The 23,928-nt window shown below is 46.9% G+C and overlaps 1 protein-coding gene across 1 annotated transcript in view; it reads right to left on the bottom strand.

Annotated features, from left to right (window-relative positions):
• LOC121578767 (regulator of G-protein signaling 7-like) overlaps nucleotides 1-23,928 on the bottom strand; it is a 268,935-nt gene that overhangs the window by 127,975 nt on the left and 117,032 nt on the right. Inside the window, exons 5-6 of the mRNA XM_045213932.1 lie at nucleotides 4,244-4,350; nucleotides 84-135 (exon numbers count right to left, since the gene is read on the bottom strand). Of these exons, the coding sequence (XP_045069867.1) occupies nucleotides 84-135; nucleotides 4,244-4,350 (159 nt within the window). The remainder of the gene's footprint in view (nucleotides 1-83; nucleotides 136-4,243; nucleotides 4,351-23,928) is intronic.

The raw sequence follows: 23,928 nt of genomic DNA, 5'->3' as shown, positions 1-23,928 counted from the left end.
GGACTGGACAGTGGTTTAATGTGTTTCAGTGTGTGTGTGTGTGTGACAATTAGGTGATTTAGGTCATTGTCTGCTGTACTCACCATAGTCTGTGTTCTCAGGTTCCCAACAGTTGGATGGCCAGAAATAGGGAGTCTGAAAGAGAGAGAGGAGGGAGAGGGAGAGACAGAGAGAGAGAGAGAGAGAGAGAGACAGAGACAGAGACAGAGAGAGACAGAGAGGTAGAGAGAGAGAGAGAGAGAGAGAGAGAGAGAGAGAGAGAGAGAGAGAGAGAGCGAAAGTGTGAGCGAGCAGAGAGAGAGAGAGAGAGAGAGAGAGAGAGAGAAAGTGTGAGCGAGCGAGCGAGAGAGAGAGTGCATTGTGTAATGATTCTAATAGACCCTTCAGGATATTTAACCAGATCACTGTTGTTTCAGATCATTTCTGTTATTTTCAAGAGCACTCATGAATTAAGGACATTTTGATGTTTTCAATATTGATCTGTAAACATTAGCTATAGTTTATACCTGATCTGTAAACATTAGCTATAGTTTATACCTGATCTGTAAACATTAGCTATAGTTTATACCTGATCTGTAAACATTATCTATAGTTTATACCTGATCTGTAAACATTACCTATAGTTTATACCTGATCTGTAAACATTACCTATAGTTTATACCTGATCTGTAAACATTACCTATAGTTTATACCTGATCTGTAAACATTACCTATAGTTTATACCTGATCTGTAAACATTAGCTATAGTTTATACCTGATCTGTAAACATTAGCTATAGTTTATACCTGATCTGTAAACATTACCTATAGTTTATACCTGATCTGTAAACATTACCTATAGTTTATACCTGATCTGTAAACATTACCTATAGTTTATACCTGATCTGTAAACATTACCTATAGTTTATACCTGATCTGTAAACATTAGCTATAGTTTATACCTGATCTGTAAACATTAGCTATAGTTTATACCTGATCTGTAAACATTAGCTATAGTTTATACCTGATCTGTAAACATTACCTATAGTTTATACCTGATCTGTAAACATTACCTATAGTTTATACCTGATCTGTAAACATTAGCTATAGTTTATACCTGATCTGTAAACATTAGCTATAGTTTATACCTGATCTGTAAACATTACCTATAGTTTATACCTGATCTGTAAACATTAGCTATAGTTTATACCTGATCTGTAAACATTACCTATAGTTTATACCTGATCTGTAAACATTACCTATAGTTTATACCTGATCTGTAAACATTAGCTATAGTTTATACCTGATCTGTAAACATTAGCTATAGTTTATACCTGATCTGTAAACATTACCTATAGTTTATACAGGCTGCATCACTCTATCAATTCATTATTAGGCAATATGAATAAAATACTGTAGTAATTTAACCACTCAAACACTAATCTACTAACACACCACTATCCCAGTAGGCCGTAGAGATAAGAAACATACAGTCCTGTACAAAACAAATTCCTTTCAGGAACAATGAAGTTGATCTTATCTTATCTTAGTACCTGAAACCTGTAGAAGTTGATCTTATCTAGTACCTGAAACCTGTAGAAGTTGATCTTATCTAGTACCTGAAACCTGTAGAAGTTGATCTTATCCTAAAAACCTGAAACCTGTAGAAGTTGATCTTATCTTAGTACCTGAAACCTGTAGAAGTTGATCTTATCCTAAAAACCTGAAACCTGTAGAAGTTGATCTTATCTTAGTACCTGAAACCTGTAGAAGTTGATCTTATCCTAAAAACCTTAAACCTGTAGAAGTTGATCTTATCTTAGTACCTGAAACCTGTAGAAGTTGACCTTATCTAGTACCTGAAACCTGTAGAAGTTGATCTTATCCTAAAAACCTGAAACCTGTAGAAGTTGATCTTATCTTAGTACCTGAAACCAGTAGAAGTTGATCTTATCTTAATACCTGAAACCTGTCGAAGTTGATCTTATCTTAGTACCTGAAACCTGTCGAAGTTGATCTTATTTTAGTACCTGAAATCTGTAGAAGTTGATCTTATCTTAGTACCTGAAACCTGTAGAAGTTGATCTTATCTTAATACCTGAAACCTGTAGAAGTTGATCTTATCTTATCTTAATACCTGAAACCTGTAGAAGTTGATCTTATCTTATCTTAGTACCTGAAACCTGTAGAAGTTGATCTTATCTTATCTTAGTACCTGAAACCTGTAGAAGTTGATCTTATCTTATCTTAGTACCTGAAACCTGTAGAAGTTGATCTTATCTTATCTTAATACCTGAAACCTGTAGAAGTTGATCTTATCTTATCTTAGTACCTGAAACCTGTAGAAGTTGATCTTATCTTATCTTAGTACTTGAAACCTGTAGAAGTTGATCTTATCTTAATACCTGAAACCTGTAGAAGTTGATCTTATCTTAATACCTGAAACCTGTAGAAATTGATCTTATATTAGTACCTGAAACCTGTAGAAGTTGATCTTATCTTAGTACCTGAAACCTGTAGAAGTTGATCTTATCTTATCTTAATACCTGAAACCTGTAGAAATTGATCTTATCTTAGTACCTGAAACCTGTAGAAGTTGATCTTATCCTAAAAACCTTAAACCTGTAGAAGTTGACCTTATCTAGTACCTGAAACCTGTAGAAGTTGATCTTATCCTAAAAACCTGAAACCTGTAGAAGTTGATCTTATCTTAGTACCTGAAATCTGTCGAAGTTGATCTTATCTTAGTACCTGAAACCTGTCGAAGTTGATCTTATCTTAGTACCTGAAATCTGTAGAAGTTGATCTTATCTTAGTACCTGAAACCTGTAGAAGTTGATCTTATCTTAATACCTGAAACCTGTAGAAGTTGATCTTATCTTATCTTAATACCTGAAACCTGTAGAAGTTGATCTTATCTTATCTTGGTACCTGAACCCTGTAGAAGTTGATCTTATCTTATCTTAGTACCTGAAACCTGTAGAAGTTGATCTTATCTTATCTTAGTACCTGAAACCTGTAGAAGTTGATCTTATCTTATCTTAATACCTGAAACCTGTAGAAGTTGATCTTATCTTATCTTAGTACCTGAAACCTGTAGAAGTTGATCTTATCTTATCTTAGTACTTGAAACCTGTAGAAGTTGATCTTATCTTAATACCTGAAACCTGTAGAAGTTGATCTTATCTTATCTTAGTACTTGAAACCTGTAGAAGTTGATCTTATCTTAATACCTGAAACCTGTAGAAGTTGATCTTATCTTAATACCTGAAACCTGTAGAAATTGATCTTATCTTAGTACCTGAAACCTGTAGAAGTTGATCTTATCTTAATACCTGAAACCTGTAGAAATTGATCTTATCTTAGTACCTGAAACCTGTAGAAGTTGATCTTATCCTAAAAACCTTAAACCTGTAGAAGTTGACCTTATCTAGTACCTGAAACCTGTAGAAGTTGATCTTATCCTAAAAACCTGAAACCTGTAGAAGTTGATCTTATCTTAGTACCTGAAACCTGTAGAAGTTGATCTTATCTTATCTTAATACCTGAAACCTGTAGAAGTTGATCTTATCTTAGTACCTGAAACCTGTAGAAGTTGATCTTATCTTAGTACCTGAAACCTGTAGAAGTTGATCTTATCTTATCTTAATACCTGAAACCTGTAGAAATTGATCTTATCTTAGTACCTGAAACCTGTAGAAGTTGATCTTATCTTATCTTAGTACCTGAAACCTGTAGAAGTTGATCTTATCTTATCTTAATACCTGAAACCTGTAGAAGTTGATCTTATCTTATCTTAGTACCTGAAACCTGTAGAAGTTGATCTTATCTTATCTTAGTACTTGAAACCTGTAGAAGTTGATCTTATCTTAATACCTGAAACCTGTAGAAGTTGATCTTATCTTATCTTAGTACTTGAAACCTGTAGAAGTTGATCTTATCTTAATACCTGAAACCTGTAGAAGTTGATCTTATCTTAATACCTGAAACCTGTAGAAATTGATCTTATCTTAGTACCTGAAACCTGTAGAAGTTGATCTTATCTTAGTACCTGAAACCTGTAGAAGTTGATCTTATCTTATCTTAATACCTGAAACCTGTAGAAATTGATCTTATCTTAGTACCTGAAACCTGTAGAAGTTGATCTTATCTTAGTACCTGAAACCTGTAGAAGTTGATCTTATCTTATCTTAATACCTGAAACCTGTAGAAATTGATCTTATCTTAGTACCTGAAACCTGTAGAAGTTGATCTTATCTTAGTACCTGAAACCTGTAGAAGGTTCCATCGTCCTTCAGAGTGAGCACATGGTCTGAGATGGGGAAGAAGTAGCCGTGGGCTGCCATCAGAGTGCCAAGATGGAGCGCCTCTACTGTAACACAACAACAACAACAACAACAACAACAAAAAACATATTCAACAACAACAGCAACATAATGAACAATAATAACAACATCATCAACAATCACAACATCAATCTCCACTGCTACAAAACAACAGCATCAATCCCACCATGTTTCAACATTGGTAGAGAGCGTTTTAATGCACGAAGAACCCAAGATGCCATGTACTGTATATTTCATCACATTGACTCCTTAATGTGAGAGAACCCTTTGAAGCCAGGGACTCAGCATCGTGACCAATGCATTTTACCACCTGGGTACCAAGGTGATGGAAATGCATGAACAGGGCAGAATGTCACAGAGGAGGAAGGAGAGAACAACACAGAATAAAACAGAGGGTGTGTGAAGAGAGGGAGAGAAGCTGGCTATCAGTCTGCTGTTAGGAGGGAAGGAGAGAACCCCCCTCAAACATACAACAGGCCCTTCTTTCACACCTCCCCTTTCCTCTCATGTTAAAGCAGACAGTGTTGAACAGTGTTGGAGCGGCAGGTAGCCTAGCGGTTAGAGTGTTGTTAAAGCAGACAGTGTTGAACAGCGTTGGAGCGGCAGGTAGTCTAGCGGTTAGAGTGTTGTTAAAGCAGACAGTGTTGAACAGTGTTGGAGCGGCAGGTAGCCTAGCGGTTAGTTGTTAAAGCAGACAGTGTTGAACAGTGTTGGAGCGGCAGGTAGCCTAGCGGTTAGTTGTTAAAGCAGACAGTGTTGAACAGTGTTGGAGCGGCAGGTAGCCTAGCGGTTAGAGTGTTGTTAAAGCAGACGGTGTTGAACAGTGTTGGAGCGGCAGGTAGCCTAGCGGTTAGAGTGTTGTTAAAGCAGACAGTGTTGAACAGTGTTGGAGCGGCAGGTAGCCTAGCGGTTAGTTGTTAAAGCAGACAGTGTTGAACAGCGTTGGAGCGGCAGGTAGCCTAGCGGTTAGAGTGTTGTTAAAGCAGACAGTGTTGAACAGCGTTGGAGCGGCAGGTAGCCTAGCGGTTAGAGTGTTGTTAAAGCAGACAGTGTTGAACAGTGTTGGAGCGGCAGGTAGCCTAGCGGTTAGTTGTTAAAGCAGACAGTGTTGAACAGCGTTGGAGCGGCAGGTAGCCTAATGCACGAAGAACCCAAGATGCCATGTACTGTATATTTCATCACATTGACTCCTTAATGTGAGAGAACCCTTTGAAGCCAGGGACTCAGCATCGTGACCAATGCATTTTACCACCTGGGTACCAAGGTGATGGAAATGCATGAACAGGGCAGAATGTCACAGAGGAGGAAGGAGAGAACAACACAGAATAAAACAGAGGGTGTGTGAAGAGAGGGAGAGAAGCTGGCTATCAGTCTGCTGTTAGGAGGGAAGGAGAGAACCCCCCCCCCCCCTCAAACATATAACAGGCCCTTCTTTCACACCTCCCCTTTCCTCTCATGTTAAAGCAGACAGTGTTGAACAGTGTTGGAGCGGCAGGTAGCCTAGCGGTTAGAGTGTTGTTAAAGCAGACAGTGTTGAACAGCGTTGGAGCGGCAGGTAGCCTAGCGGTTAGAGTGTTGTTAAAGCAGACAGTGTTGAACAGCGTTGGAGCGGCAGGTAGTCTAGCGGTTAGAGTGTTGTTAAAGCAGACAGTGTTGAACAGTGTTGGAGCGGCAGGTAGCCTAGCGGTTAGTTGTTAAAGCAGACAGTGTTGAACAGTGTTGGAGCGGCAGGTAGCCTAGCGGTTAGTTGTTAAAGCAGACAGTGTTGAACAGTGTTGGAGCGGCAGGTAGCCTAGCGGTTAGAGTGTTGTTAAAGCAGACGGTGTTGAACAGTGTTGGAGCGGCAGGTAGCCTAGCGGTTAGAGTGTTGTTAAAGCAGACAGTGTTGAACAGTGTTGGAGCGGCAGGTAGCCTAGCGGTTAGTTGTTAAAGCAGACAGTGTTGAACAGCGTTGGAGCGGCAGGTAGCCTAGCGGTTAGAGTGTTGTTAAAGCAGACAGTGTTGAACAGCGTTGGAGCGGCAGGTAGCCTAGCGGTTAGAGTGTTGTTAAAGCAGACAGTGTTGAACAGTGTTGGAGCGGCAGGTAGCCTAGCGGTTAGTTGTTAAAGCAGACAGTGTTGAACAGCGTTGGAGCGGCAGGTAGCCTAGCGGTTAGTTGTTAAAGCAGACAGTGTTGAACAGTGTTGGAGCGGCAGGTAGCCTAGCGGTTAGTTGTTAAAGCAGACATTGTTGAATAGTGTTGGAGCGGCAGGTAGCCTAGCGGTTAGAGTGTTGTTAAAGCAGACAGTGTTGAACAGCGTTGGAGCGGCAGGTAGCCTAGCGGTTAGAGTGTTGTTAAAGCAGACAGTGTTGAACAGCGTTGGAGCGGCAGGTAGCCTAGTGGTTAGTGTTGTTAAAGCAGACAGTGTTGAACAGTGTTGGAGCGGCAGGTAGCCTAGCGGTTAGAGTGTTGTTAAAGCAGACAGTGTTGAACAGTGTTGGAGCGGCAGGTAGCCTAGCGGTTAGAGTGTTGTTAAAGCAGACAGTGTTGAACAGCGTTGGAGCGGCAGGTTGCCTAGCGGTTAGAGTGTTGTTAAAGCAGACAGTGTTGAACAGTGTTGGAGCGGCAGGTAGCCTAGCGGTTAGAGTGTTGTTAAAGCAGACAGTGTTGAACAGTGTTGGAGTGGCAGGTAGCCTAGCGGTTAGTGTTGTTAAAGCAGACAGTGTTGAACAGCGTTGGAGCGGCAGGTAGCCTAGCGGTTAGAGTGTTGTTAAAGCAGACAGTGTTGAACAGTGTTGGAGCGGCAGGTAGCCTAGCGGTTAGAGTGTTGTTAAAGCAGACAGTGTTGAACAGTGTTGGAGCGGCAGGTAGCCTAGTGGTTAGAGTGTTGTTAAAGCAGACAGTGTTGAACAGCGTTGGAGCGGCAGGTAGCCTAGCGGTTAGAGTGTTGTTAAAGCAGACAGTGTTGAACAGTGTTGGAGCGGCAGGTAGCCTAGCGGTTAGAGTGTTGTTAAAGCAGACAGTGTTGAACAGCGTTGGAGCGGCAGGTAGTCTAGCGGTTAGAGTGTTGTTAAAGCAGACAGTGTTGAACAGTGTTGGAGCGGCAGGTAGCCTAGCGGTTAGTTGTTAAAGCAGACAGTGTTGAACAGTGTTGGAGCGGCAGGTAGCCTAGCGGTTAGTTGTTAAAGCAGACAGTGTTGAACAGTGTTGGAGCGGCAGGTAGCCTAGCGGTTAGAGTGTTGTTAAAGCAGACGGTGTTGAACAGTGTTGGAGCGGCAGGTAGCCTAGCGGTTAGAGTGTTGTTAAAGCAGACAGTGTTGAACAGCGTTGGAGCGGCAGGTAGTCTAGCGGTTAGAGTGTTGTTAAAGCAGACAGTGTTGAACAGTGTTGGAGCGGCAGGTAGCCTAGCGGTTAGAGTGTTGTTAAAGCAGACAGTGTTGAACAGTGTTGGAGCGGCAGGTAGCCTAGCGGTTAGTTGTTAAAGCAGACAGTGTTGAACAGCGTTGGAGCGGCAGGTAGCCTAGCGGTTAGAGTGTTGTTAAAGCAGACAGTGTTGAACAGCGTTGGAGCGGCAGGTAGCCTAGCGGTTAGAGTGTTGTTAAAGCAGACAGTGTTGAACAGTGTTGGAGCGGCAGGTAGCCTAGCGGTTAGTTGTTAAAGCAGACAGTGTTGAACAGCGTTGGAGCGGCAGGTAGCCTAGCGGTTAGTTGTTAAAGCAGACAGTGTTGAACAGTGTTGGAGCGGCAGGTAGCCTAGCGGTTAGTTGTTAAAGCAGACATTGTTGAACAGTGTTGGAGCGGCAGGTAGCCTAGCGGTTAGAGTGTTGTTAAAGCAGACAGTGTTGAACAGCGTTGGAGCGGCAGGTAGCCTAGCGGTTAGAGTGTTGTTAAAGCAGACAGTGTTGAACAGTGTTGGAGTGGCAGGTAGCCTAGCGGTTAGTGTTGTTAAAGCAGACAGTGTTGAACAGCGTTGGAGCGGAAGGTAGCCTAGCGGTTAGAGTGTTGTTAAAGCAGACAGTGTTGAACAGTGTTGGAGCGGCAGGTAGCCTAGCGGTTAGAGTGTTGTTAAAGCAGACAGTGTTGAACAGTGTTGGAGCGGCAGGTAGCCTAGTGGTTAGAGTGTTGTTAAAGCAGACAGTGTTGAACAGCGTTGGAGCGGCAGGTAGCCTAGCGGTTAGAGTGTTGTTAAAGCAGACAGTGTTGAACAGTGTTGGAGCGGCAGGTAGCCTAGCGGTTAGAGTGTTGTTAAAGCAGACAGTGTTGAACAGCGTTGGAGCGGCAGGTAGCCTAGCGGTTAGAGTGTTGTTAAAGCAGACAGTGTTGAACAGCGTTGGAGCGGCAGGTAGCCTAGCGGTTAGTGTTGTTAAAGCAGACAGTGTTGAACAGCGTTGGAGCGGCAGGTAGCCTAGCGGTTAGTTGTTAAAGCAGACAGTGTTGAACAGTGTTGGAGCGGCAGGTAGCCTAGCGGTTAGAGTGTTGTTAAAGCAGACAGTGTTGAACAGTGTTGGAGCGGCAGGTAGCCTAGCGGTTAGAGTGTTGTTAAAGCAGACAGTGTTGAACAGTGTTGGAGCGGCAGGTAGCCTAGCGGTTAGTTGTTAAAGCAGACAGTGTTGAACAGTGTTGGAGCGGCAGGTAGCCTAGCGGTTAGTTGTTAAAGCAGACAGTGTTGAACAGTGTTGGAGCGGCAGGTAGCCTAGCGGTTAGAGTGTTGTTAAAGCAGACAGTGTTGAACAGCGTTGGAGCGGCAGGTAGCCTAGCGGTTAGAGTGTTGTTAAAGCAGACAGTGTTGAACAGTGTTGGAGCGGCAGGTAGCCTAGCGGTTAGAGTGTTGTTAAAGCAGACAGTGTTGAACAGCGTTGGAGCGGCAGGTAGCCTAGCAGTTAGTTGTTAAAGCAGACAGTGTTGAACAGTGTTGGAGCGGCAGGTAGCCTAGCGGTTAGAGTGTTGTTAAAGCAGACAGTGTTGAACAGCGTTGGAGCGGCAGGTAGCCTAGCGGTTAGTGTGTTGTTAAAGCAGACAGTGTTGAACAGCGTTGGAGCGGCAGGTAGCCTAGCGGTTAGTTGTTAAAGCAGACAGTGTTGAACAGTGTTGGAGCGGCAGGTAGCCTAGCGGTTAGAGTGTTGTTAAAGCAGACAGTGTTGAACAGTGTTGGAGCGGCAGGTAGCCTAGCGGTTAGAGTGTTGTTAAAGCAGACAGTGTTGAACAGCGTTGGAGCGGCAGGTAGCCTAGCGGTTAGAGTGTTGTTAAAGCAGACAGTGTTGAACAGCGTTGGAGCGGCAGGTAGCCTAGCGGTTAGTTGTTAAAGCAGACATTGTTGAAAAGTGTTGGAGCGGCAGGTAGCCTAGCGGTTAGAGTGTTGTTAAAGCAGACAGTGTTGAACAGCGTTGGAGCGGCAGGTAGCCTAGCGGTTAGTTGTTAAAGCAGACAGTGTTGAACAGTGTTGGAGCGGCAGGTAGCCTAGCGGTTAGAGTGTTGTTAAAGCAGACAGTGTTGAACAGCGTTGGAGCGGCAGGTAGCCTAGCGGTTAGAGTGTTGTTAAAGCAGACAGTGTTGAACAGTGTTGGAGCGGCAGGTAGCCTAGCGGTTAGAGTGTTGTTAAAGCAGACAGTGTTGAACAGCGTTGGAGCGGCAGGTAGCCTAGCGGTTAGTTGTTAAAGCAGACAGTGTTGAACAGTGTTGGAGCGGCAGGTAGCCTAGCGGTTAGAGTGTTGTTAAAGCAGACAGTGTTGAACAGTGTTGGAGCGGCAGGTAGCCTAGCGGTTAGTTGTTAAAGCAGACAGTGTTGAACAGTGTTGGAGCGGCAGGTAGCCTAGCGGTTAGAGTGTTGTTAAAGCAGACAGTGTTGAACAGCGTTGGAGCGGCAGGTAGCCTAGCGGTTAGAGTGTTGTTAAAGCAGACAGTGTTGAACAGCGTTGGAGCGGCAGGTAGCCTAGCGGTTAGTGTGTTGTTAAAGCAGACAGTGTTGAACAGCGTTGGAGCGGCAGGTAGCCTAGCGGTTAGTTGTTAAAGCAGACAGTGTTGAACAGCGTTGGAGCGGCAGGTAGCCTAGCGGTTAGAGTGTTGTTAAAGCAGACAGTGTTGAACAGCGTTGGAGCGGCAGGTAGCCTAGCGGTTAGAGTGTTGTTAAAGCAGACAGTGTTGAACAGCGTTGGAGCGGCAGGTAGCCTAGCGGTTAGAGTGTTGTTAAAGCAGACAGTGTTGAACAGCGTTGGAGCGGCAGGTAGCCTAGCGGTTAGTTGTTAAAGCAGACATTGTTGAACAGTGTTGGAGCGGCAGGTAGCCTAGCGGTTAGTGTTGTTAAAGCAGACAGTGTTGAACAGCGTTGGAGCGGCAGGTAGCCTAGTGGTTAGTTGTTAAAGCAGACAGTGTTGAACAGTGTTGGAGCGGCAGGTAGCCTAGCGGTTAGAGTGTTGTTAAAGCAGACAGTGTTGAACAGCGTTGGAGCGGCAGGTAGCCTAGCGGTTAGAGTGTTGTTAAAGCAGACAGTGTTGAACAGCGTTGGAGCGGCAGGTAGCCTAGCGGTTAGAGTGTTGTTAAAGCAGACAGTGTTGAACAGCGTTGAGCGGCAGGTAGCCTAGCGGTTAGTTGTTAAAGCAGACATTGTTGAACAGTGTTGGAGCGGCAGGTAGCCTAGCGGTTAGAGTGTTGTTAAAGCAGACAGTGTTGAACAGCGTTGGAGCGGCAGGTAGCCTAGCGGTTAGTTGTTAAAGCAGACAGTGTTGAACAGTGTTGGAGCGGCAGGTAGCCTAGCGGTTAGAGTGTTGTTAAAGCAGACAGTGTTGAACAGCGTTGGAGCGGCAGGTAGCCTAGCGGTTAGAGTGTTGTTAAAGCAGACAGTGTTGAACAGTGTTGGAGCGGCAGGTAGCCTAGCGGTTAGAGTGTTGTTAAAGCAGACAGTGTTGAACAGCGTTGGAGCGGCAGGTAGCCTAGCGGTTAGTAGTTAAAGCAGACAGTGTTGAACAGTGTTGGAGCGGCAGGTAGCCTAGCGGTTAGAGTGTTGTTAAAGCAGACAGTGTTGAACAGTGTTGGAGCGGCAGGTAGCCTAGCGGTTAGTTGTTAAAGCAGACAGTGTTGAACAGTGTTGGAGCGGCAGGTAGCCTAGCGGTTAGAGTGTTGTTAAAGCAGACAGTGTTGAACAGCGTTGGAGCGGCAGGTAGCCTAGCGGTTAGAGTGTTGTTAAAGCAGACAGTGTTGAACAGCGTTGAGCGGCAGGTAGCCTAGCGGTTAGAGTGTTGTTAAAGCAGACAGTGTTGAACAGCGTTGAGCGGCAGGTAGCCTAGCGGTTAGTGTGTTGTTAAAGCAGACAGTGTTGAACAGCGTTGAGCGGCAGGTAGCCTAGCGGTTAGTTGTTAAAGCAGACAGTGTTGAACAGTGTTGGAGCGGCAGGTAGCCTAGCGGTTAGAGTGTTGTTAAAGCAGACAGTGTTGAACAGTGTTGGAGCGGCAGGTAGCCTAGCGGTTAGAGTGTTGTTAAAGCAGACAGTGTTGAACAGCGTTGAGCGGCAGGTAGCCTAGCGGTTAGAGTGTTGTTAAAGCAGACAGTGTTGAACAGCGTTGGAGCGGCAGGTAGCCTAGCGGTTAGTTGTTAAAGCAGACATTGTTGAACAGTGTTGGAGCGGCAGGTAGCCTAGCGGTTAGAGTGTTGTTAAAGCAGACAGTGTTGAACAGCGTTGGAGCGGCAGGTAGCCTAGCGGTTAGAGTGTTGTTAAAGCAGACAGTGTTGAACAGTGTTGGAGCGGCAGGTAGCCTAGCGGTTAGAGTGTTGTTAAAGCAGACAGTGTTGAACAGCGTTGGAGCGGCAGGTAGTCTAGCGGTTAGTTGTTAAAGCAGACAGTGTTGAACAGCGTTGGAGCGGCAGGTAGCCTAGCGGTTAGTTGTTAAAGCAGACAGTGTTGAACAGCGTTGGAGCGGCAGGTAGCCTAGCGGTTAGAGTGTTGTTAAAGCAGACAGTGTTGAACAGCGTTGGAGCGGCAGGTAGCCTAGCGGTTAGAGTGTTGTTAAAGCAGACAGTGTTGAACAGTGTTGGAGCGGCAGGTAGCCTAGCGGTTAGAGTGTTGTTAAAGCAGACAGTGTTGAACAGCGTTGGAGCGGCAGGTAGCCTAGCGGTTAGTTGTTAAAGCAGACAGTGTTGAACAGTGTTGGAGCGGCAGGTAGCCTAGCGGTTAGAGTGTTGTTAAAGCAGACAGTGTTGAACAGTGTTGGAGCGGCAGGTAGCCTAGCGGTTAGTTGTTAAAGCAGACAGTGTTGAACAGTGTTGGAGCGGCAGGTAGCCTAGCGGTTAGAGTGTTGTTAAAGCAGACAGTGTTGAACAGCGTTGGAGCGGCAGGTAGCCTAGCGGTTAGAGTGTTGTTAAAGCAGACAGTGTTGAACAGCGTTGGAGCGGCAGGTAGCCTAGCGGTTGGTTGTTAAAGCAGACAGTGTTGAACAGTGTTGGAGCGGCAGGTAGCCTAGCGGTTAGAGTGTTGCCCAGCAACCGAAATGTCGCTGGTTCCAATACCTGAGCCGAGAAGGTGAAAAATCTTTCAATGTGCCCTTGAGCAAGGCACTTAACCATACTTTGCTCCAGGGGCGTCGTGCTACTATGGCTGACACTGTAAAACAACACCTTTCGCTGCACCTTTCTGGTGTTTACCCTGTATGGGAATAGTGCCCTATTACCCTGCCTTCCCATATAGTGCCCTATTACCCTGCCTTCCCATATAGTGCCCTATTACCCTGCCTTCCCATATAGTGCCCTATTACCCCGCCTTCCCATATAGTGCCCTATTACCCTGCCTTCCCATATAGTGCCCTATTACCCCGCCTTCCCATATAGTGCCCTATTACCCCGCCTTCCCATATAGTGCCCTATTACCCCGCCTTCCCATATAGTGCCCTATTACCCCGCCTTCCCATATAGTGCCCTATTACCCCGCCTTCCCATATAGTGCCCTATTACCCCGCCTTCCCATATAGTGCCCTATTACCCCGCCTTCCCATATAGTGCCCTATTACCCCGCCTTCCCATATAGTGCCCTGTTACCCCGCCTTCCCATATAGTGCCCTATTACCCTGCCTTCCCATATAGTGCCCTATTACCCTGCCTTCCCATATAGTGCCCTATTACCCTGCCTTCCCATATAGTGCCCTATTACCCTGCCTTCCCATATAGTGCCCTATTACCCTGCCTTCCCATATAGTGCCCTATTACCCTGCCTTCCCATATAGTGCCCTATTACCCTGCCTTCCCATATAGTGCCCTATTACCCCGCCTTCCCATATAGTGCCCTGTTACCCCGCCTTCCCATATAGTGCCCTATTACCCTGCCTTCCCATATAGTGCCCTATGGACACTGGTCAAAAGTAGTGCACTACATAGGGAGTAGGTTACCATTTGGGAAGCAGCCCCAATCTACCTTCCTCTGTAGGATCTTTGTCTGCATCCCAAATTACACTATATTACCTATTTAGTGCACTACTTTCAACCAGAGCCATAAGGAATAAGGTGCCATTTGGGATGCAGCCTAGTTCACTGTTACTGTTACTGTAGTTTACTGTTATTGTATTTTACTGCTCCTGTATTTTACTGTTACTGTAGTTTACTGTTACTGTAGTTTACTGTTACTGTATTTTACTGTTACTCTATTTTACTGTTATTGTATTTTACTGTTACTGTAGTTTACTGTTACTGTAGTTTACTGTTATTGTATTTTACTGTTACTGTAGTTTACTGCTCCTGTAGTTTACTGTTACTGTAGTTTACTGCTCCTGTAGTTTACTGTTACTGTATTTTACTGTTACTGTAGTTTACTGTTACTGTAGTTTACTGTTACTGTAGTTTACTGCTCCTGTAGTTTACTGTTACTGTAGTTTACTGTTACTGTAGTTTACTGTTATTGTATTTTACTGTTACTGTAGTTTACTGTTATTGTATTTTACTGTTACTGTAGTTTACTGTTATTGTATTTTACTGCTCCTGTAGTTTACTGTTATTGTAGTTTACTGTTACTGTAGTTTACTGTTATTGTATTTTACTGTTACTGTAGTTTACTGTTACTGTAGTTTACTGCTCCTGTAGTTTACTATTACTGTAGTTTACTGTTACTGTAGTTTACTGTTATTGTATTTTACTGTTACTGTAGTTTACTGTTACTGTAGTTTACTGTTATTGTATTTTACTGTTACTGTAGTTTACTGTTATTGTATTTTACTGTTACTGTAGTTTACTGTTACTGTAGTTTACTGCTCCTGTAGTTTACTGTTATTGTACTCAACCTTTATGTATAATGTAGATAACTCCTGCTCCTCTCTGCTACGTTGTGAGAGGGTCAGATGGAAGTTAATATTGCAGATTGATATGGTGAATTATTCAATGCCTCTTCTGTTTTCATTGAATTACACTCAGTCCCAACTAGGCTCACCAGAGTGTCACGATCGTCGTAAGGAATAGACCAAGGCGCAGCGTGATGAACGAACATGGTTCAACTTTATTATCTTTAGTGATAATAGACCACAATAAACAAAACAAGAAACGACTCGTGAAGTCCACGGTAACAATGACCAACACGGAACAAAAACCCACAAACACAAAGGGAAAAACATACAGTTTAAATATGGCTCCCAATCAGAGACAACCAACGACAGCTGACACTCGTTGCCTCTGATTGGGAGTCACTCTAGCAAACATAGAAATAAACACAACAGAATGAACACACCCTGGCTCAACATATAGAGTCCCAGAGCCAGGGTGTGACACAGAGGAAATGTTGAGGGAGTTTCTATCTCCCTTTCCCTTACTGTCATATCCCCAGATGTGGTTTGTGACATGAAAACAGTAAGTACATTTAAGGCGATGGTAGTTGCTGGACACACTGGTCCTTGGTGCAGAATGTACTAGTCCAGTCCTAACATGGTGTTTCTACTGGTCCTTGGTGCAGAATGTACTAGCCCAGTACTAACATGGTGTTTCTACTGGTCCTTGGTGCAGAATGTACTAGCCCAGTACTAACATGGTGTTTCTACTGGTCCTTGGTGCAGAATGTACTAGCCCAGTACTAACATGGTGTTTCTACTGGTCCTTGGTGCAGAATGTACTAGTCCAGTCCTAACATGGTGTTTCTACTGGTCCTTGGTGCAGAATGTACTAGTCCAGTACTAACATGGTGTTTCTACTGGTCCTTGGTGCAGAATGTACTAGTCCAGTCCTAACGTGGTGTTTCTACTGGTCCTTGGTGCAGAATGTACTAGTCCAGTACTAACATGGTGTTTCTACTGGTCCTTGGTGCAGAATGTACTAACCCAGTCCTAACATGGTGTTTCTACTGGTCCTTGGTGCAGAATGTACTAGCCCAGTACTAACATGGTGTTTCTACTGGTCCTTGGTGCAGAATGTACTAACCCAGTCCTAACATGGTGTTTCTACTGGTCCTTGGTGCAGAATGTACTAGCCCAGTACTAACATGGTGTTTCTACTGGTCCTTGGTGCAGAATGTACTAGCCCAGTACTAACATGGTGTTTCTACTGGTCCTTGGTGCAGAATGTACTAGCCCAGTACTAACATGGTGTTTCTACTGGTCCTTGGTGCAGAATGTACTAGCCCAGTACTAACATGGTGTTTCTACTGGTCCTTGGTGCAGAATGTACTAGTCCAGTACTAACATGGTGTTTCTACTGGTCCTTGGTGCAGAATGTACTAGCCCAGTACTAACATGGTGTTTCTACTGGTCCTTGGTGCAGAATGTACTAGCCCAGTACTAACATGGTGTTTCTACTGGTCCTTGGTGCAGAATGTACTAGTCCAGTCCTAACATGGTGTTTCTACTGGTCCTTGGTGCAGAATGTACTAGTCCAGTACTAACATGGTGTTTCTACTGGTCCTTGGTGCAGAATGTACTAGTCCAGTCCTAACATGGTGTTTCTACTGGTCCTTGGTGCAGAATGTACTAGTCCAGTCCTAACATGGTGTTTCTACTGGTCCTTGGTGCAGAATGTACTAGCCCAGTACTAACATGGTGTTTCTACTGGTCCTTGGTGCAGAATGTACTAGTCCAGTCCTAACATGGTGTTTCTACTGGTCCTTGGTGCAGAATGTACTAGCCCAGTACTAACATGGTGTTTCTACTGGTCCTTGGTGCAGAATGTACTAGCCCAGTACTAACATGGTGTTTCTACTGGTCCTTGGTGCAGAATGTACTAGCCCAGTACTAACATGGTGTTTCTACTGGTCCTTGGTGCAGAATGTACTAGTCCAGTCCTAACATGGTGTTTCTACTGGTCCTTGGTGCAGAATGTACTAGTCCAGTACTAACATGGTGTTTCTACTGGTCCTTGGTGCAGAATGTACTAGTCCAGTCCTAACATGGTGTTTCTACTGGTCCTTGGTGCAGAATGTACTAGTCCAGTACTAACATGGTGTTTCTACTGGTCCTTGGTGCAGAATGTACTAGCCCAGTACTAACACGGTGTTTCTACTGGTCCTTGGTGCAGAATGTACTAGCCCAGTACTAACACGGTGTTTCTACTGGTCCTTGGTGCAGAATGTACTAGCCCAGTACTAACATGGTGTTTCTACTGGTCCTTGGTGCAGAATGTACTAGCCCAGTACTAACATGGTGTTTCTACTGGTCCTTGGTGCAGAATGTACTAGTCCAGTACTAACATGGTGTTTCTACTGGTCCTTGGTGCAGAATGTACTAGTCCAGTACTAACATGGTGTTTCTACTGGTCCTTGGTGCAGAATGTACTAGTCCAGTACTAACATGGTGTTTCTACTGGTCCTTGGTGCAGAATGTACTAGCCCAGTACTAACATGGTGTTTCTACTGGTCCTTGGTGCAGAATGTACTAGTCCAGTACTAACATGGTGTTTCTACTGGTCCTTGGTGCAGAATGTACTAGTCCAGTCCTAACATGGTGTTTCTACTGGTCCTTGGTGCAGAATGTACTAGCCCAGTACTAACATGGTGTTTCTACTGGTCCTTGGTGCAGAATGTACTAACCCAGTACTAACATGGTGTTTCTACTGGTCCTTGGTGCAGAATGTACTAGTCCAGTACTAACATGGTGTTTCTACTGGTCCTTGGTGCAGAATGTACTAACCCAGTCCTAACATGGTGTTTCTACTGGTCCTTGGTGCAGAATGTACTAGCCCAGTACTAACATGGTGTTTCTACTGGTCCTTGGTGCAGAATGTACTAGCCCAGTACTAACATGGTGTTTCTACTGGTCCTTGGTGCAGAATGTACTAGCCCAGTACTAACATGGTGTTTCTACTGGTCCTTGGTGCAGAATGTACTAGTCCAGTCCTAACATGGTGTTTCTACTGGTCCTTGGTGCAGAATGTACTAGCCCAGTACTAACATGGTGTTTCTACTGGTCCTTGGTGCAGAATGTACTAGTCCAGTACTAACATGGTGTTTCTACTGGTCCTTGGTGCAGAATGTACTAGTCCAGTCCTAACATGGTGTTTCTACTGGTCCTTGGTGCAGAATGTACTAGCCCAGTACTAACATGGTGTTTCTACTGGTCCTTGGTGCAGAATGTACTAGTCCAGTACTAACATGGTGTTTCTACTGGTCCTTGGTGCAGAATGTACTAGCCCAGTACTAACATGGTGTTTCTACTGGTCCTTGGTGCAGAATGTACTAGTCCAGTACTAACATGGTGTTTCTACTGGTCCTTGGTGCAGAATGTACTAGCCCAGTACTAACATGGTGTTTCTACTGGTCCTTGGTGCAGAATGTACTAGTCCAGTCCTAACATGGTGTTTCTACTGGTCCTTGGTGCAGAATGTACTAGCCCAGTACTGACACGGTGTTTCTTTAGAAGCAAGAATGAGGCAGCAACAGACGTCTACAAATCAAATCGAATGTCACATGCTTGGTAAACAACAAGTGTAGTCTAACGGTGAAATGCTTACGGGCCGTTCCCAACGACGCAGAGAGAAAGAAAATAGAGAAATAATAGAAAAGTAATAATTAAAGTCATAATAAATACACAATGATTAATGATAACTTGGCTATATTCACAGGGTACCAGGTAATAACATGGCTATATACACAGGGGACCAGGTAATAACATGGCTATATACACAGGGTACCAGGTAATAACATGGCTATATACACAGGGGACCAGGTAATAACATGGCTATATACACAGGGGACCAGGTAATAACATGGCTATATACACAGGGGACCAGGTAATAACATGGCTATATACAGGGAGTACCAGTACTGAGTCCATGTGCAGGGGTACCAGGTAATAACATGGCTATATACACAGGGTACCAGTACTGAGTCCATGTGCAGGGGTACCAGGTAATAACATGGCTATATACACAGGGTACCAGTACTGAGTCCATGTGCAGGGGTACCAGGTAATAACATGGTTATATAGACAGGGTACCAGTACCGAGTCCATGTGCAGGGGTACCAGGTAATAACATGGCTATATACAGGGGGTACCAGTACCGAGTCCATGTGCAGGGGTACCAGGTAATAACTTGGCTATATACAGGGGGTACCAGTACTGAGTCCATGTGCAGGGGTACCAGGTAATAACATGGCTATATACACAGGGTACCAGTTCTGAGTCAATGTGCAAGGGTACGAGGGCTGGGGCAACACATCACATCATGGTAGTATGGCCAGGGGCTGGGGGCTGGGGGCTGGGGGCTGGGGCAACACATCACAGCATGGTAGTATGGCCAGGGGCTGGGGGCTGGGGCAACACATCACAGCATGGTAGTATGGCCAGGGGCTGGGGGCTGGGGCAACACATCACAGCATGGTAGTATGGCCAGGGGCCAGGGGCTGGGGCAACACATCACAGCATGGTAGTATGGCCAGGGGTTGGGGCTGGGGCTGGGGCTGGGGCTGGGGCGGGGGCTGGGGGCTGCCAACCCCAGCCCCAGCCCCAACCCCAGCCCCCAGCCCCAGCCCCCAGCCCCCAGCCCCAGCCCCCCAGCCCCATTCCCAGCCCCAGCCCCAGCCCCCAGCCCCAACCCCAGCCCCAGCCCCCAGCCCCCAGCCCCAGCCCCCAGCCCCCAGCCCCCAGCCCCCAGCCCCCCAGCCCCCAGCCCCAGCCCCAGCCCCAGCCCCCCAGCCCCAACCCCAGCCCCAGTCCCAGCCCCAGTCCCAGCCCCCAGCCCCAGCCCCAGCCCCAGCCCCAGCCCCAGCCCCAGCCCCAGCCAATGGCCATAGAGGAGATTGATGAGTCCGTCTCTGGAACTGTAATGCCCATTAGGCAGCAGGCAAATGGAGCCCATTTATTACTGTTACCTCCAGGTGTAATGGAGCCCATTTATTACTGTTACCTCCAGGTGTAATGATGTGACTGATCTGACTAGGTGACCTTCACTGGCTGCGACAGACTCACACCCATCCTCCTCTCCTCTCCTCTCCTCCCCTCCCCTCCCCTCCCTGCCTTCTCCTCCCTCTCCTCTCCTCTCCTCTCCTCTCCCTCTCCTCTCTCCCTCCTCCCTCCTCCCCTCTCCTCTCCTCTCCTCTCCTCCCTCCTCTCCTCCTCCTCTCCCTCCCTCTCCTCCCTCCTCCCTCCTCCTCTCCCTCCCTCCCTCCCTCCTCCCTCTCCCTCCCTCCTCCCTCCCCTCTCCTCCCTCCTCTCCTCCCTCCCTCCCTCCCTCCCTCTCCTCTCCCCTCCTCCTCTCCTCTCTCCTCTCCTCTCCTCCTCTCCTCTCCCTCCCCCTCCCCTCCTCTCCTCTCCCTGCCTCTCTCCTCCCTCTCTCCCCTCTCCCTCCTCCCTCCTCCTCCCCTCCCCTCACCTCCTCTCCTCTCCCTGCCTTCTCCTCCCTCCCTCCCCTCTCCTCTCCTCCCTCCCCTCCCCCTCCCTCCCCTCCTCCTCTCCCTGCTCTCCCTCCCTCTCCCTCCTCCCTCCCTCCCCCTCCCTCCCTCCCTCCTCCTCTCCCTGCCTTCTCCTCCCTCTCTCCCTCTCCTCTCCTCCCTCCCCCTCCCCTCACCTCACCTCCTCTCCTCTCCCTGCCTTCTCCTCCCTCTCTCCCCTCTCCTCTCCTCCCTCCCTCCCCTCCCTCCTCACCTCCTCTCCTCTCCTGCCTTCTCCTCCCTCTCTCCCCTCTCCTCTCCTCTCCTCTCCTCTCCTCTCCTCTCCTCTCCTCCTGCACCTGCTGCTGAGGGGCCTATCCAATCCTTTGCCTTTTTCTTTCTGTTGTCTGTTCTGTGTGCCTTTCCCCAGTAGCTAAACATTCTGAAGCTGATGTCATGTAGGATTGACTCACGTGTGTCATCAACCGTTCTAAGAAAACGGTGAAACGGTACATCATACAAGAGGATGTTTTACCATATGTTACCGTCTAACCCCCTCAAGGTCAATCCAAGGTGTTACATCACAAAGCCTTTACCATATGTTACCGTCTAACCCCCTCAAGGTCAATCCAAGGTGTTGCATCACAAAGACTTTACCATATTTTACCATCTAAACCCCTCAAGGTCAATCATCACAAAGCCTTTACCATATTTTATCATCTAAACCCCTCAAGGTCAATCCAAGGTCTCACATTTACATTTTAGTCATTTAGCAGACGCTCTCATCCAGAGCGATTTACAGTTAGTGAGTGCATACATTTTCATACTGGCCCCCTGTGGGAGACGAACCCACAACCCTTGTCACGCCCTGACTCTGAGGACTTGTATTTGTTGAGTCAGGGTGTGTATTTTCTGGGTTGTGTTTGCTATGTCGATGTTCTGTGTTTAAGATCTAGAATGGGTAGATCTATGTTGGCCTGGGTGGTTCCCAATCAGAGGCAGCTGTTGCTCGTTGTCTCTGATTGGGGACCATACTTAGGCAGCCTGTTGGCACCAGTTAGTTGTGGGATCTTGTTCCGTGTAAGGTATGTTGTTTGTATGCTACCTTGGACTTCACGTTTCGTTTGTTGTTTTGTCGTGTGTTTAGTCGTAAATAAATATGAATGCATATCACGCTGCGCCTTGGTCCTTCTCGTCCGTAAACGACCATGACAGAAGATCCCACCAATCCTGGATCAAGCAGCGTGACGAGGAGAGAGGATGGACTTGGGAGGAGATGAGCGAGAGTCTGGCAAGAGGGATGGAGGCCATGATCACGGGGGAGAGACAAGCCCCAAAGAATTTTAGGGGGGGGCACACGGTGTGGACGACGAGGCAGCGGGAGGCCGCGATAGAGCGGTTCCGCGGTTTAGCAGAGGAGGCCGCCAGATTAGGGGGGCCATTGGTTCAGAGGGAGCAGAAGGAAAGTGTAGAGGCACGCGAGAGGAGCTGGTTAGGCAGCAGAAGGAGCGGGGGTTAATGAAGGAACCCAGTCCCGCTCCTCGCACCAATCAAGTGGTGCGTGTCGCCAGTCCGGTCTGGCCCATTCCTGATTCCCGCACTAAGCCAGTGGTGGGTGTTCCCAGTACGGTTCGGCCTGTTCCTGCTCCTCGCATCAAGCCAGTGGTGCGCGTCGCCAGCCCAGTCCGGCCTGTTCCTGTCTCTCGCACCAAGTCAGTGGTGCGCTTTGCCAGCCCGGCCCGGCCTGTTCCTCCCCCTCGCACCACGCTAGTGGTGCGCGTCGCCAGCCCGGTCCGACCTGTACCTGCTCCCCGCACCAAGCCAGTGGTGCGCGTCGTCAGCCCAGTCCGGCCCGTTCCTGCTCCCCGCACCAAGCCAGTGGTGCGCGTCGTCAGCCCAGCCCGGCCCGTTCCTGCTCCCCGCACCAAGCCAGGGGTGCGCGTCATCAGCCAGGTCCGGCCCGTTCCTGCTCGCCGCACCAAGCCAGTGGTGCGTGTGTCCAGTCCGGCACGGCCCGTACCTGTTCCACTGGTGCCTGGTCCGGCACCGGTCAGCTGCTCCACTCCGGAGCCAGAGCAATCCGCTCCACCGGGGTCCAGTCCAGCTCCGGTCAGCGGCTCCACTCCTGAGCCAGAGCAGTCCGCTCCACCGGTGCTTGATCCAGCTCCGGTCAGCGGCTCCACCCCGGAGCCAGAGCAGTTCGATCCACCGTCGTCGGGTCCAGCTCCAGTCAGCGGTTCCAGTCCAGACCCAGACGTGAGCCCCTCTCCAGGTTCGGGGTCTCCCACACCAGGGTCCAGACAGGGATTCGTACGTCGTGGGAGGAAGGAGAGAGGAAGCAGCGCGCCGAGGTCCAGACCAGACCAGGGGAGCAACGGGGAGGTGGAGAGTAAGTGGTGGTCACACCCGGAACCGGATCTGCCTCCGAGGCGGAATGCCCACCCGGCCCCTACCCTGTTATGTTTATGTGGTGCGGCGGAGTCCGCACCTTTGGGGGGGGGTACTGTCACGCCCTGACTCTGAGGACTTGTATTTGTTGAGTCAGGGTGTGTATTTTCTGGGTTTGTGTTTGCTATGTCGATGTTCTGTGTTTAAGATCTAGAATGGGTAGATCTATGTTGGCTCAGGTGGTTCCCAATCAGAGGCAGCTGTTGCTCGTTGTCTCTGATTGGGGACCATACTTAGGCAGCCTGTTGGCACCAGTTAGTTGTGGGATCTTGTTCCGTGTAAGGTATGTTGTTTGTATGCTACCTTGGACTTCACGTTTCGTTTGTTGTTTTGTCGTGTGTTTAGTCGTAAATAAATATGAATGCATATCACGCTGCGCCTTGGTCCTTCTCGTCCGTAAACGACCATGACAACCCTGGAGTTGCAAGTGCCATGCTCTGCCAACTGAGCTACAGGGGACTGTAAAAAAAGACATCAAAACTATGAAATAACACATATGGAATCATGTAGTGGTCCTCTGTAGCTCAGCTGGTAGAGCACGGCGCTTGTAACGCCAAGGTACAATCCCCGGGACCACCCATACACAAAAAAAATTATTCACGCATGACTGTAAGTCGCTTTGGATAAAAGCGTCTGCTAAATGGCTTATTATTATGTAGTAACCATATTCCAAGACTGTGCAAAGCAGTCATCAAGGCAAAGGGTGGCTACTTTGAAGAATCTAAATACAAAATATATTTGGATTTGTTTAACACTTTCTTGGTTACTACATGATTCCATATGTGTTATTTCATAGTTTTGATGTCTTCACTATTATTCTACAATGTAGAAAATAGTAAAAATAAAGAAAAACCCTTGAATGAGTAGGTGTGTCCAAACTTTTGACTGGTACTGTATACATAAAAATAACATCACACAGCCTTGAACCAGGTGTCGTATTATACAACCTTGATCCAGGTGTTGAACCTTACAGCCTTGATCCAGGTGTTAAATCATACAGCCTTGATCCAGGTGTTAAATCATACAGCCTTGATCCAGGTGTTAAATCATAAAGCCTTGATCCAGGTGTTGAATCTTACAGCCTTGAACGAGGTGTTGAATCATACAGCCTTGATCCAGGTGTTGAATCATACAGCCTTGATCCAGGTGTCATTGAAGACAATGAGGAGGTAGGAGAGGAAGCAGTGTAGACTGGAGAGCCGGTTCAAAGCCAGAGGTTGCGTTCCAAATGACACCCTACTCCCTCTATAGTACACTCATCTGCGTTCCAAATGACACCCTACTCCCTCTATAGTACACTCATATGCGTTCCAAATGACACCCTACTCCCTCTATAGTACACTCATCTGCGTTCCAAATGACACCCTACTCCCTCTATAGTACACTCATCTGCGTTCCAAATGACACCCTACTCCCTCTATAG

Source organism: Coregonus clupeaformis, unplaced genomic scaffold (assembly GCF_020615455.1).
Source record: "Coregonus clupeaformis isolate EN_2021a unplaced genomic scaffold, ASM2061545v1 scaf0173, whole genome shotgun sequence".
Lineage (NCBI taxonomy): Eukaryota > Metazoa > Chordata > Actinopteri > Salmoniformes > Salmonidae > Coregonus > Coregonus clupeaformis.
This window is presented reverse-complemented; position numbering and strand designations above follow the sequence as displayed.